At 30.0% G+C, this 12742-nt stretch overlaps 2 protein-coding genes across 3 annotated transcripts; one reads left to right on the top strand and one right to left on the bottom strand.

Annotated features, from left to right (window-relative positions):
- The first annotated feature begins 3155 nt into the window (after positions 1 to 3155).
- LOC115882175 (GTP-binding protein 2) lies at positions 3156 to 7541 on the top strand. Of its 2 annotated transcripts, none has more exons than XM_030900061.1 (6): positions 3156 to 3369; positions 3634 to 3821; positions 3993 to 4260; positions 4316 to 4635; positions 4695 to 5042; positions 5433 to 7541. In XM_030900061.1, exons 2-6 carry the CDS (start codon positions 3642 to 3644, stop codon positions 5988 to 5990), a joined length of 1674 nt encoding a protein of 557 aa, XP_030755921.1. In that variant the 5' UTR covers positions 3156 to 3369; positions 3634 to 3641; the 3' UTR covers positions 5991 to 7541. The 2 variants fall into 2 exon arrangements, with proteins under 2 accessions (XP_030755921.1, XP_030755922.1); XM_030900062.1 differs by lacking the exon at positions 3156 to 3369 and adding an exon at positions 3545 to 3562.
- Positions 7542 to 7621: 80 nt separating this feature from the next.
- On the bottom strand, positions 7622 to 12602 carry LOC115882174 (WASH complex subunit 4). Its single transcript, XM_030900060.1, has 15 exons — positions 12400 to 12602; positions 12220 to 12347; positions 12006 to 12165; positions 11782 to 11945; positions 11512 to 11730; positions 11227 to 11460; positions 10991 to 11167; positions 10607 to 10939; positions 10470 to 10554; positions 10174 to 10412; positions 9804 to 10120; positions 9260 to 9747; positions 8476 to 8874; positions 7877 to 8070; positions 7622 to 7825 (listed from the first exon to the last, which is right to left on the bottom strand). Exons 1-15 carry the CDS (start codon positions 12449 to 12451, stop codon positions 7769 to 7771), a joined length of 3246 nt encoding a protein of 1081 aa, XP_030755920.1. The 5' UTR covers positions 12452 to 12602; the 3' UTR covers positions 7622 to 7768.
- Between the last annotated feature and the right edge of the window lie 140 nt (positions 12603 to 12742).

The raw sequence follows: 12742 nt of genomic DNA, 5'->3' as shown, positions 1-12742 counted from the left end.
GGACGTGCATATAGGTTATCACTGGAATATTTTGTCTATAAAAAAACCTGTGCGCGTTACTCACTTTTTTCCATAGGTTGTTAACGTAGAAATTCATATGCGCGTCCCTGTTGAATATGTCGATAATTTTTTTTTCATCAAAGCATGTCGCACTTAGTATAGTATTTAGAAATAGTATTTCATTCGAATCGCTAAAAGCACTTGGAAGAAAATTATAATAAATCGAAAAAAAAAATAAGATTTTAACCCCCTGTAGCTTCAAAGCAGAATCGGACCCATATGTTGATATAAAAAAATAATATATCTCATTTTTACCTGAGATAGCACATGTTTTGCGAAACACCCTCTATACAAATATTATTATAACAATTTTTATGGGTTGAAATAATTTTGTGTTATCGACGCCTATGATCCTTACGATAGGCAGTCATTTTCACGCCGTGCCTGCACCTGCCTGCACCCCGTGTCCGCTGATGTTGGCGAGTAGCGGAGTAGTAGGCTTTGGAAACAGTTGAATATAAGAGTTTTTGTTGATTTCGGCCCAGAGAAGACATTGTTTGTCAAGCTAGTTAGAATTACATTTTAAATATCAATTTCTGTTAAATATATTAATCTCCCGATTACATTTGTGTCAGTTTTCAACAAAAAATATACTCTGTTTTTTAGTTTTCAAGTAATGTGTATTAAAAGATAGAATAGGAAATATTTATATAATATAGCGATACTCGAGATTCTGTGTATTCTAAAGTATAGACTAATAAATTATCTATCTTTTCAATTGAATTTTCTGAGTGTTACTACATAGACATGACATAGACATGACAATTTCATCAACATGGCAACATGTTGTACATGTGTATTTCATGTAACATGTGTATTTCATGTACATGGCAACCTCGATCGGAAAACAAATGAATTACTTTGACAGGCGACCTCTACCGGAAACTTAGTAGTTTGGCCATGGCCACCGCTAAATTGTAGAAAACCAGAAATAATTTATGTATAAAAAGAATAAAATGTGTAAATATGCAATATAAAATTAAATAATGTATTAATTTATTTACTGGTAATTACCTATTTACTAATTAGGGTAATTCATACACAATAAATAAAAACTATTTATGTTTTCCAGGGTAAGCGATGGAACATGAATTGTTAGTTGCATACCTTTAAAATTTCTGCAGAGTTGTCATATATTGTTATATTCATTGCGTATGAATCTAATTAGTAAATAAATTATTACATATTTACACATTTTATTCTTTTTATGCATAAATTATTTCTGTTTTACTACAATTACCATTTTTCCGGTAAAGGTCGCTTGCTTAGATTGTCGCTTGTGACAGTAATTCGTTTGTTTTCCGATTGAGGTCGCCATCTTGAAGTTTATAGCGTCCTTTTCCTTTCATTTCTTTCAAATCAACGCCAACGTTTGAAAATTTAATTGCTTTTGAGTTTTCTATATTAAAACGTAGTAACGTTTTCTAAATTCAATTGAAAAGTGTAGATAATTTATTAGTCTATATTTTAGAATACATAGAATCTCGAGTATCGCTATATTCGCATATATTTTTGTCACGCACGCCCCGCGACCAGGTATGAGCGTTTTGAATTTGAATAAGGATAAGTTTATCATGATCTTGGGGTCATGTTAAACTTGGAAAAACCTAAAAATATAAACCCTGAACTGTGCTATCCCAAATTTTTGTCTTTGGAGATTTTCATTTGGGGGCATGCTCGCTTCAGCCAGGTGTATTCTGTGTCGGAATTTTTTGAGTATCGGGACGCGAGTGCTGGTGCATTCGTTTCTCATATTAGCGATATTGGGAATGATATAGTATATATAGTGTAACATAAAGAAGCAATTGCCATTTTACGTTGATTTTCAAGTGAGTAAACATCATTATATTCACTATACCAAAGCACCAAAAGGGTTTACGATTAAGGAAGCTTAGACTTTGTCATTTAAAGCATCCTTAGATCATAAGACTTTCTAACCATATTATATCGTTAGTCTTTTTAATTATATTTTTTTTTCTTTTCACATAATCAAATGATTTTTCATGACTAATACTTTTATTTTATAGATATTTATAACTCTTCTAAAATTTTTTTTTTCTTAGCAGGGTCGAGGCAGAGGTCGAGGTGGCTATCGGCCTGTTCCACTCCGACCTTTTTAAATCTATTGTGGTCAAAATCTCTGCAAGATATATACCGTATATGATCGAAAAAAAAACGGCGTCAGCGATGGCTGTGAAATGAAGATCGCTGTCATTGTATTGTAAATTTGGGAAATGTTATCGACCGTCATTTCCCAGCCAACTGCAATGGCTCCGTTTTTTTTTCGATCATACGGTACAACATGTAGCAGTCAACATGAATATATCGTTATTGGATATATGTTCTTGATCCAACCAGCAGTTTACTTACAGGTGAGTCGTAAAAATAAGTATAAATAAGAGATATGATTTTCTTTAATATGAAAATTATATATTGTGTTCTAATGAACGCACTACAATTTTTTTATTTAACCATATTTCTCATTGGTACAAGATACTCAATTACTTATAATTCACTGGCTCGATTCCACATTCAGTCATATTATGTGTTAAGTGCTATTTTAATAATGACAAAGATACATTTAATTTTTTTATTAAATTAACACCGTATTTTTCAATGTGAGAATAAGGAGTTTTCAAGTAGTGCCCTTGTGTTGTTGCACTCCCCTTGCACTCCTATGTATGTATGTATGTATTGTGTTATTACTGCCATTACTCGCTTATATATTATTATAAGAAAAAGGAATACCAAATTTTGAACCGATTTGTAATTTGTTTTCCTTGTGTTGGTCCTGAATCGTTTCCTGTTAATTTAAACTCGCCTTCACTAGCTTGTCAAGAAATTTGAACGCTGATATAGCAGGACACTACCCGTGACACTACTATGATATAGATAAAATAACTATATGTTAAAAATAATAATAACTATATGTAAGTATGTTATAATTTTATATTATATCAAAAATATCTATTAAAATTAATGGATAGATATTATACATATATATGTATATTTTTTTATTTTTAATTATTATTTGTTCATATTTGCATTAATAGATGGCAGAACATTTGATATTTTTCACAGATTTCCTTATCCTAAGATCCATCAAACTTGTCAACGTCTTCCTACTCAGAAATTTGCAATACAAAATATGAATTGTTTATAGTGAGTTATTTTTATAATCTGTGATGAGAATGTATGAGATATCAGACCATTTAATACTACAAGTGTTTTAAAGAAATATTCTTTCTTAACTTTCTATATATGCAGACTATATAAGAAGATTTGTAGTACGGATATTGCAATATAAAGGTAAAATTACTTATCTCTATGATATTTTTGGCAACTAAAGTGTTTTTGTTTTTGTTCTTTGTAATTTTAAATTACTATTTTTATATAATCAAGATCTTTTAATTTAATATTAAATACTGAAGATACAGTCAATGTCTTCCAAACAACAACAGTTTTGACTTTCACTTTATTTCATAACATTAGGTGTATTACGGTAATATTTGGTGCCAAACTCTCAATATGCTTTGACTAAAGGTTTTTTGATATATTATTATTTAATTTTAGGCCTCGAAATGGATTCGTTTTTTAGCTTATTTGATCCAAGTAATGGTAATGATTGTCCAATTGCTGAGGATTTTACACTTGATAATAATCAAAATGCATTACCTCCAGAACCTCAGCTCGGTAATATAGAATATAAACTGAAAATTGTTAATCCAACTAAACAGAGATTTGAGCATCTTGTTACTCAGGTAATTATATATTAGAATTTTCCTATTTTACTAATTATTACTTAACAAATTTTGTCTTTTGCATCATTTTTATATCATACCATATGTTAAGGTATAGATAAAATAATAAATAAGCACAAAGATAAATAAGATTATTATTATAGATAAATAAGCACAAAGTTCTATTTTCAGCTCAAATGGCGTTTACGTGAAGGAAATGGTGAAGCTATTTATGAAATTGGAGTCGAAGATAGTGGAATTTTAACAGGGCTTTCTAAAAGAGACATGACAGCTAGTTTACAAACCTTAAAACAGATGGCCACCAAACTTGGAGCCACTACAACATTACTAAGAGAACGAGTTCTTGATAATTCACGAAGCATTGCTGAAGTGTTAGTCCGAAAAGTGCCTGATGATCAAAATAATATTGAGATTAGGATAGCTGTACTTGGAAATGCTGGTATATTTTATAATTTTTGTTGTCCAAGTTTGGATTACTATCATTTTATTTTTAGATGCTGGAAAAAGTACATTGTTAGGTGTTTTAACCCAAGGCAATCTTGATAATGGACGTGGCAGAGCAAGGCTCAACATGTTCCGCCACCTGCATGAAATCCAATCAGGCAGGACGTCCTCAATATCTCACGAAATTCTAGGATTTAATTCCCAAGGACAACCCATAAATTATAGTTCTAGTGAACTGATCACAGCTGAAGAAATTTGCGACAGTTCAACAAAACTTGTCACATTTTTAGATTTGGCAGGATATAAAAAATATATTAGAACAACAATTCAAGGATTGTCGGGGTACTCACCTCATCATGCTATGCTTGTGGTATGTCCCAATCTCTGAAACTAAATTAAAGTTAACCAAAATAACAAAAAATATTTTAGATTTCCAGTACAGCTGGTGCTGTTGGAATGACACATGAACACCTTGCTATTGCGGTAGCTTTGAACTTGCCATTTTTTATAGTAATTACCAAAATTGACCTCGTAAATCCATCACACACATTAGAAAATCTTGAATCGTTATTAAAACAAGTTGGTAGTAGGAGGGTTCCATTGATTGTTAAATCTTTAGATGATGTTATAACAGCAGGAGCAAACCAGCTCACTGAAAATGTTGTACCTATATTTTGTGTCTCTAGTGTTAGTGGAGATGGTCTAGAGTTGCTTACTAAGTTTTTGTATGTTCTTCCTCCAGGAGTTAGTTCCAAAGAAAAAGAACGTTTAGAGCAAGTAAGAAGTTTTTTTACAGGGTGATTACTCAGGCTTCCGGAGAAGGTGTATATTAGGCTTTTGATTCGTAAATTTCATTTCAATGGTAACATTAACATTAGTGATAACACACATTTTGAATATGTTTTTGTCAACATACAGGGTGATTCAAATATATTTTTAAAAGAAAGTTGTATATTTTTAAATGTTAATATACTACTTTGGTTTGAAAGTATGTTCAAATCACCTTGTATGTTGATAAAAATACTTTCAAAATGCGCGTTACCATTGTCCCCATATTATGTAAAAAAAATTCACGAACCAAAAACCTAATATAGAGCTTTTTCTGAAGCCTGGATCACCCTGTATGTAAATGACGTAAAAGTATTCATAAATGATTTGTACTTGTAGGAATCACCAGAATTTCATATAGATGAAAATTTTAAAGCTGGTGAACTAGGCCAAATTTTAGGTGGTTTGCTATCTAAAGGCGTGATTACTGAGGGCACACCAATGAAGATAGGCCCAATGAAAGATGGCTCCTTCCAAGATATATTCGTTAAGTCCATTCACAGAAATCGAGTGCCATGTCGAATGGTTAGGGCGGGCCAAAGCGCAGCTATTTGCTTAAACACTTTCATACCGAATTTACGAAACGGGATGGTTTTAGTGGCTCGCGATCAAAACGCTTACGGCTGCTTATTTTTCCAAGCGAATGTTTCTGTTTTATTTCATGCCACCGCTATATATCCCGGTTTCCAAACAACGGTTCACATAGGTAACGTACGACAAACTGCTGTGATAATAGGTATATGCTCGTCGAAATGTATCCATACAAACGAACGCGATTCAGTCTTATTCAAATTTCAAAATCACTCTGAATATGTTACTGTTGGACAACGATTATTATTTAGGGACGGTGCCGCGAAAGGTATAGGAGAAATTACACAAGTATTTCCCTTGCACTAACTTTGGATTTTGTGGATCGAATATTTTAGTACAAATTTTTCTTTGTAGGAAAAAATACATATCCACAATCCTTAACTTAACGTTTTTGCTTAGTGTCAGTAACTATGCCAAAAATTTATGTGACATATTTTCCTTGGTTGACAAATAGTGATCAGAAAAGTCGGTTTTATCAATGTCTATTTGACAGTATATAATATATGACATAATGTACAGGATCAGTCGACAACAGAGTTAAGCTCATTTCATGTGTTTTGAGAATTACGATATACAGGGCGACTTTTCTACGGTGTTCTCTATAGGTATCTCAGAAACTACTGGAGATAGAGATAGGTTAAATGGGAAAAATTGCAGTTTTGTGAGGTCAAAAATATGCACCTTTCCTATTTTTAAAAAAGTTTATGGCTTACGAAAAAACAAATGTCGGCTATTTTAATGCTCCCTATTTCCATTATAATCTATTTTAGACAAAAAGTTTTCAGATAAAAGTTGTAGATAATCACATGCTTAATGAGACTGTGTTCCTTTTTTTTAAATCTGTCATTTTTGACATATGACACAAACATAGGTTTTTTTTAATGGGAACCATAGTTGGTCACGACTTCATAAGAAGCGTCATTTTTAAAGATTTCTAGGTGATATAAGCTATAATATATATTTTTTTAAATTACTGAGTTATCCAATTCTTAGAGAGATTTCTTTAAGCATGTGATTATCTACAACTTTGAAAACTTTTTCTCTAAAATAAATTATAATGGAATTAGAGTGCATTTTTAGAATAGCCAAAATTTGTTTTTTTTAATATCTAGTAATCCATAAACTTTTTCAAATATCCGAGAGGCGCATATGTTTTTCCTCACAAAACTGCAATTCTTTCCGCATTTGACCGAATCTGTAGCCACAGTGGTTTCTGAGATACCCATAGAGGACATCGTAAAAACTCACCCTGTATAAATTGTGTAGGACAAACAAAGAAGAATCTATGTTGATATAAAAAAATAAATCTTATTTTTACATAAGGAATCTTCCCACGAGAGATAGCACATGTTTTTTGAAACACCCTGTATAAAGTTATTTCTTAATTCTCAAAAATTTTGAGACAATGAACTTTATTCTATCTTTGACTCACCCTGTAAATTTTAGAGTGTAACTTTTTTGATCACCATAACGTACAATATTCATGGATTTCATGGATTTTCTTCGTTCTGTAGAGTTCTATATTTTTTTATATATATTTAAAGTTTGTTTCTTGTTTCGTTTTGTGAATTTATATGTTTATTAAAATAAACGACGAAAAAAAAAATTCTTTGTGGATAACTAATCGTCTCTAAAAATACTGTGATTGTACATTAACTACTATATTTTATTTTTCAGTATTAAAAAGGTTTTGGAAATGAAAGTATCCATACTAAAAAAATATGTTTAAAGAATTGTATATGAATAGATATTTGTTTTTTACCGGTGATATGAAATATATATTTAATACAAATATATTGAGTTCAAACGCCTGTTTAGTTTATAACATTGATCTCCAAATAAACAATAATTTTGTTTTATCTGTCTTTTATTCTCTTAAGGTGTGTATTTTTATATTCATCTTTGTTATGGAATGAAATAAAAAGTACATTTTTAATATTAGTCATTTTTTATTGAACGTAAATAAATATTTATATTCCACCAATAATTGGAATGTTAATAAAATTATTTATAATAACAAATAACATAATTATTAGATGCTATAACATAAAAGCAGATAAACGATAAATATAACTTGTGATAAATTAAGTTTGAAAAAATAATCTTGCGCTGCTGTAGCTGTATTCCAATAATTTAAATTCCTGTAAAATTGTCATTTAGTCAATAAATTATGATTATCATCAATTACTTACTTTTTTAAATGAATTTATTCTTTTTTCGGTTAAACTAAGAGTTTGTTTTAATTTGTTGTCATCATTGTTGGAAGAAGAAATTTGTTCTTTCACTAAAAGCAACTCTTTGTTGAATTTTCTTTGGACAGATTCAAACCAGTGCAGTGAATTTAGTCGATTTTCTTGGTCGAGCAATTCTATGATATAAGCTAAACCTGTATAAAAAATTGTGTTAATTAAAATTCATATGTTTATACCATATGATCGAAAAAAACGGCATCAAAAATGGCTGGGGTATTACAATGATAATAATTTAGGCAAGGTATTTTCAATGAGATTACTTCCAGTTGGCTTAAGAACGTTGTAATTTATTTTTATATTGAGTAAAAATGAATTTTAAATGGTCTAGTTTAAAATTCCAGAAAAATATTGTTTTGGAAATAGAATTGTGTCTGGAAGCGTTCTATCTTTTTTTAGTCTTTCTATAATTAGTTTTAATTTAATTAGTTTTAAAGTTTTATGTAGTAAATTTTTAGTAAATGACGTTTAAGATTGATCTTGCCACAGTCGTCTTTGACGCCGTTTTTTTTCGATCATACTGTATTTGACGTGAATTTCACCTAAAGCAAATCCGTCATCAGTAAAGGCATCGTTGGCTTGATTCTTCTTAAATAATCTTTCTTTACAAGAAAGCAAATGTTCGACAAAATTAATGGTCAGGGCTGGTACAATAACGTAGAAATTTTTTAAGTGGATGTTGTTAGGATTGCGAAAGTGAGGCGCGTAACCTTTTACCAAGAGTTGAAAATACTCTGTCGTATTTTCAAAATTTCCTGTCAAACCCTCCAAATTATTAATCAAAAAATCAACTGCTTCTTTAGACATATCAGATAGGTTTTCATTCTCCACCATTTCTTTTAACTCTTTCACTCGAGTCAGATCGGGAATAAAGCAAGTACCTTCAGCAAGGCATCTGTTACCACCAGATCTTACTAATCTTACATATCCCATTGCACTGCCTAAAATAATTTTAGAAAATTTTTATACAATTTTTTTTCAGTCTTTCTCACTCTTGTATTTGATTCAGAAACAGAATAAGCAATCTGCTTTATTTGGCGATATAACATAAATTATTTTCTATGCAGAGTGTTTACTATTCGGGGCATGTTTCTGGGGTCGAACTATACTCCAGTTAAAATACTTGAACTTATTTCTGACACACCCTATATAATATACATACATAATATGTTACATATTATACTATGAATTAATTTAATATTACAAATAATATAATTAAAAAGTAAATCAATTTTATCTTCAATTTTAAAATGAACATATAAAGCTCAGTTAAAAATTAGGGCACTGTGTGGTGTTTACTGTGCTATTACTTAGTACAAGTCTTACCTATGTGTGTTATAACTTTCCTAAATAAATCCAAATAGCTTTCTCCATCTGGGGTTCCCAGTTTTCTAATTCCAGTATTAAATTTGTCCGCTTGCTCATATGGATACATCTGATTGAACTCATCTTTATGATCAAGAAAATATCGCAAATCTTTTAGCAAACGAGACTTAATCTGTTCATCAAAAAGAAATTGTGAGAACATGCGAAATTTGTTCTTTAAAAATTGATAGGTGTAGTTCACTGTCGTATTCATAATTCCTATACCATGCGTTCGAATTGAGTTAGCCACGTGCGATATATTGATTGAATTAAGGTGTTTATTGTTACTGGATTCTTCAATAAATACTTGGGTATTTAAATTGTAAAGGTATTTTTGAACAAACACGTTGATATTTCGCATTATTTCAAGAACATCCAGTCCTTGATCGAGAGTTTGCATCGGTAAATCATCATCCACTGTCTCCAAACCATACTGAAAATTAGCAAGCCTACAAAATTACGATGTTAATTTCTATGATTTTATTCTTAAAAAAATTGTTCCTACTTTCTCATCTCTCCATAAGTTTTCCAATCATGCAATACCACAGTGGTTAAATTGTAAAACATTGTACTTAAATAATGCTCTGTCTCATTTTTAATGCTTTTATAATAATCATTCAAGGGTGCGAGCATATATTTTTGAAAATTCATAGCAGAGTAATTTTGAAATGGATCACTTGGCGGTAATTGTAAATGTAAATGAGTTTGCAATCTTAAGTTAGTTTCTATCCTTTGATTTACAGGATTATACAAGCGACTTGTTAAAATAACGTTAATGACACCGTCTGGAATTTCAGAATCACTCAATGCCTCCAACATTAACTAAAAGTAAAGTCAATTGATTTAGTGTTTTTTCAGAAAATCTTACTGCTCACTGAATGTCTTGCGATATTAGGTTTGGAAGATAGTAATTTGGTACAATACACAGGGAGCATGTAATTGAAATGCCAGTAAAGAAATGAACAGTTACAAAATTGTTCAATTAATGTTGTATATCTTGAAATTATATCTAATTCCACCAATACTTGTCTTATATCTGACAAACTGGTTGCACTTAAACCACTGGCTGAGAGTGCTAAATTCACTGTTAGTATTCTCCATTTTGTATTAGGCCCTGAAAAAAATAAAAATATATTTATTCAATTTACAAAACAAAATAAGTGTAAAATACCTTTCAAAGCATTTTCACAAACGTTCAGAGCAGATATTATGTCCAGTTGTAAATTTTTATATGACTTATCTTGTGTTTGATTTCTCTAAAATAACTAATAATAAAATGATATTCGAATAAAAAAATCATTTGCTAACCTTTAAGCTAACTAAAATTGACAAGGCTTTATGTTGTAACTGTTGTGAAATTAATAGAATTAAATAACATACTAATAGCATGTTTTTTCTGAAAGCTAAATAAACACTTTTCAGTACTTCAATTAAATGCGAGACACATGTGAGAATGGTTTTAGTTATAGGAAGCATTTTATCAACATGTATGTTCATTGTCCATGTTACAGCATAATTTATTTGCTTCAATACCTTAAGTATATCGAAAAATAATATACTAATATCTTGCAATTGTGTCTGCTTTAGTGTAGTTGTATTGATTTTAATTTTCTTCTCTAAATCTATTAAAAAATAGCAGGCCTAAAACATGTCACCAGTTTAACTGGGAAGCATAAAATAATATTCTTATACCTGTAAGCAAAAAAAGTTAGTGTCCTTGGGAAAGTTTTGGACAGTTGTATTAATATAGTTCAGTCTATAACTCTCAATATTTTTTTCATCTAAATATTTTGCCATTGATTGTACATGTTTCAATAAAAATTGCTCTGGATACCACATAATATGTCCTATTAAAGGGCAAGCTGATATCTGTAGAAAAGTGTTATAATAGTTATTTTAAATCAAATTATATACACACTCTTTCTTACTTTTTTATTTAAGTCTAACAGTCTTTTAATAATTTTCTTGTCATTGTTACCAAATATGTTGCAGAAAAACGCCATTATAACATTCAGTTGCAACCACATTTCTTCATATCTAATATCCTCTTCTTTTTCAAGTTCATTAATTCTATATAATATAAAATTCTGAAATTCCAAATTTAAACTAGAATTCTTTATATCTAATATTAATTTACTTTCTAGGCACTTGTCTATGGAGTCCTAAAATAATAAATTTCAATATTCAAACTACATTTATGAAAATATATTTACTTTTAATATTGTTCCTGAAAGTAAGGTTGATTCTAATACTGCTAGAGTTTTATCTAATGATCTTAGTTCCTCTACATTAAAATTATACTTATTATTATGCAGCATATTACGCAAAATTCGCCTATAGTATAGCCATTTTTCCTTAAAAACTTGTTGATCCAAAATAGTGGTAAACTTTAATAAACATATTAATAAATCAGCAAATAGACTTAATACTTCCTAAAATAAATATTTTTTATAACATATTACACATAGGGTCAAAATACATACAACAAAACTAGGGGCAGTATTGGATATGTAAAAGCCCTTTTTTAATATGCTACTAAGCTGTTTTAGAACTAAATTAATAACCTGGTTTGACCGGTTAACAAAATTTTGAATTTTCAGCAAGGGTTCAATAATGTTGCTAATTGTTTCCAAGTTTTCATCTTTATCTGGAGCCCAAAACAACAATCAATAAATTACAAAAATTAAGAGATTTGAGCAAACCTTACCTTCTACATAAATAATGAATGGTTGATACAAATCTTTGGCTTCCCCTTTTAGTAATTCAATTTCTTGGCAGATAGCACCCAACGTACATAATATTTTTGATAGTGTTTTATTGTCTGAATGAGAAAGATGAAGAATTGAAATGCTTTCATTAACTTCCTCCTAAAAATATTAGCAATAAATTATTCTAGTTCTCATAAAGTTTTTATTTATTACACTTAAAAAAATAGGCTTGGACGAGATATTAAAAATATTATTAAACTTCTTTTGAGTTTCTTTCGTTTCGTGAGTAAACTTTTTAATAAACTCTCCAAATTCGTGCAACTGCGTTTCTCCAACGAGCCCTAAAATAAATTAGTTGTTGGATCTAAATTAATAATTAAAAAAAATAGTTACGATGTGTCTCTGCATTGAACTTTTTTTCAGTTAAACTGGATGGCTCCCACATTTTGACATATTTGTAATAATGCTAGAATAGTAATTGTAGTATAGCAGAAAGGAGTTTTAAAATTTATAATATTTTAAATATATAATTAAAGATAAACTCCCCTTTTTTTAACCAAACTTTCCATTTCTGTCAAAGTTTTGGCATAAATCATAGATAATTAATAATATGGGCATAGATCTGTGGCATAAATTAATTAGAACAAAGACACCAATGAACATTTATTTTTATATGACTAGGACAACCACAGATGTAAAGCCATTTTCTATTGAACTATCGATCTTTATCTGATCA

The sequence above is a fragment of the Sitophilus oryzae genome, unplaced genomic scaffold (assembly GCF_002938485.1).
Source record: "Sitophilus oryzae breed Bouriz unplaced genomic scaffold, Soryzae_2.0 scaffold_177_pilon_pilon, whole genome shotgun sequence".
NCBI lineage: Eukaryota > Metazoa > Arthropoda > Insecta > Coleoptera > Curculionidae > Sitophilus > Sitophilus oryzae.
The sequence above is the reverse complement of the archived record's forward strand: the minus strand, read 5'-3'. Positions and strand labels throughout refer to the sequence as shown.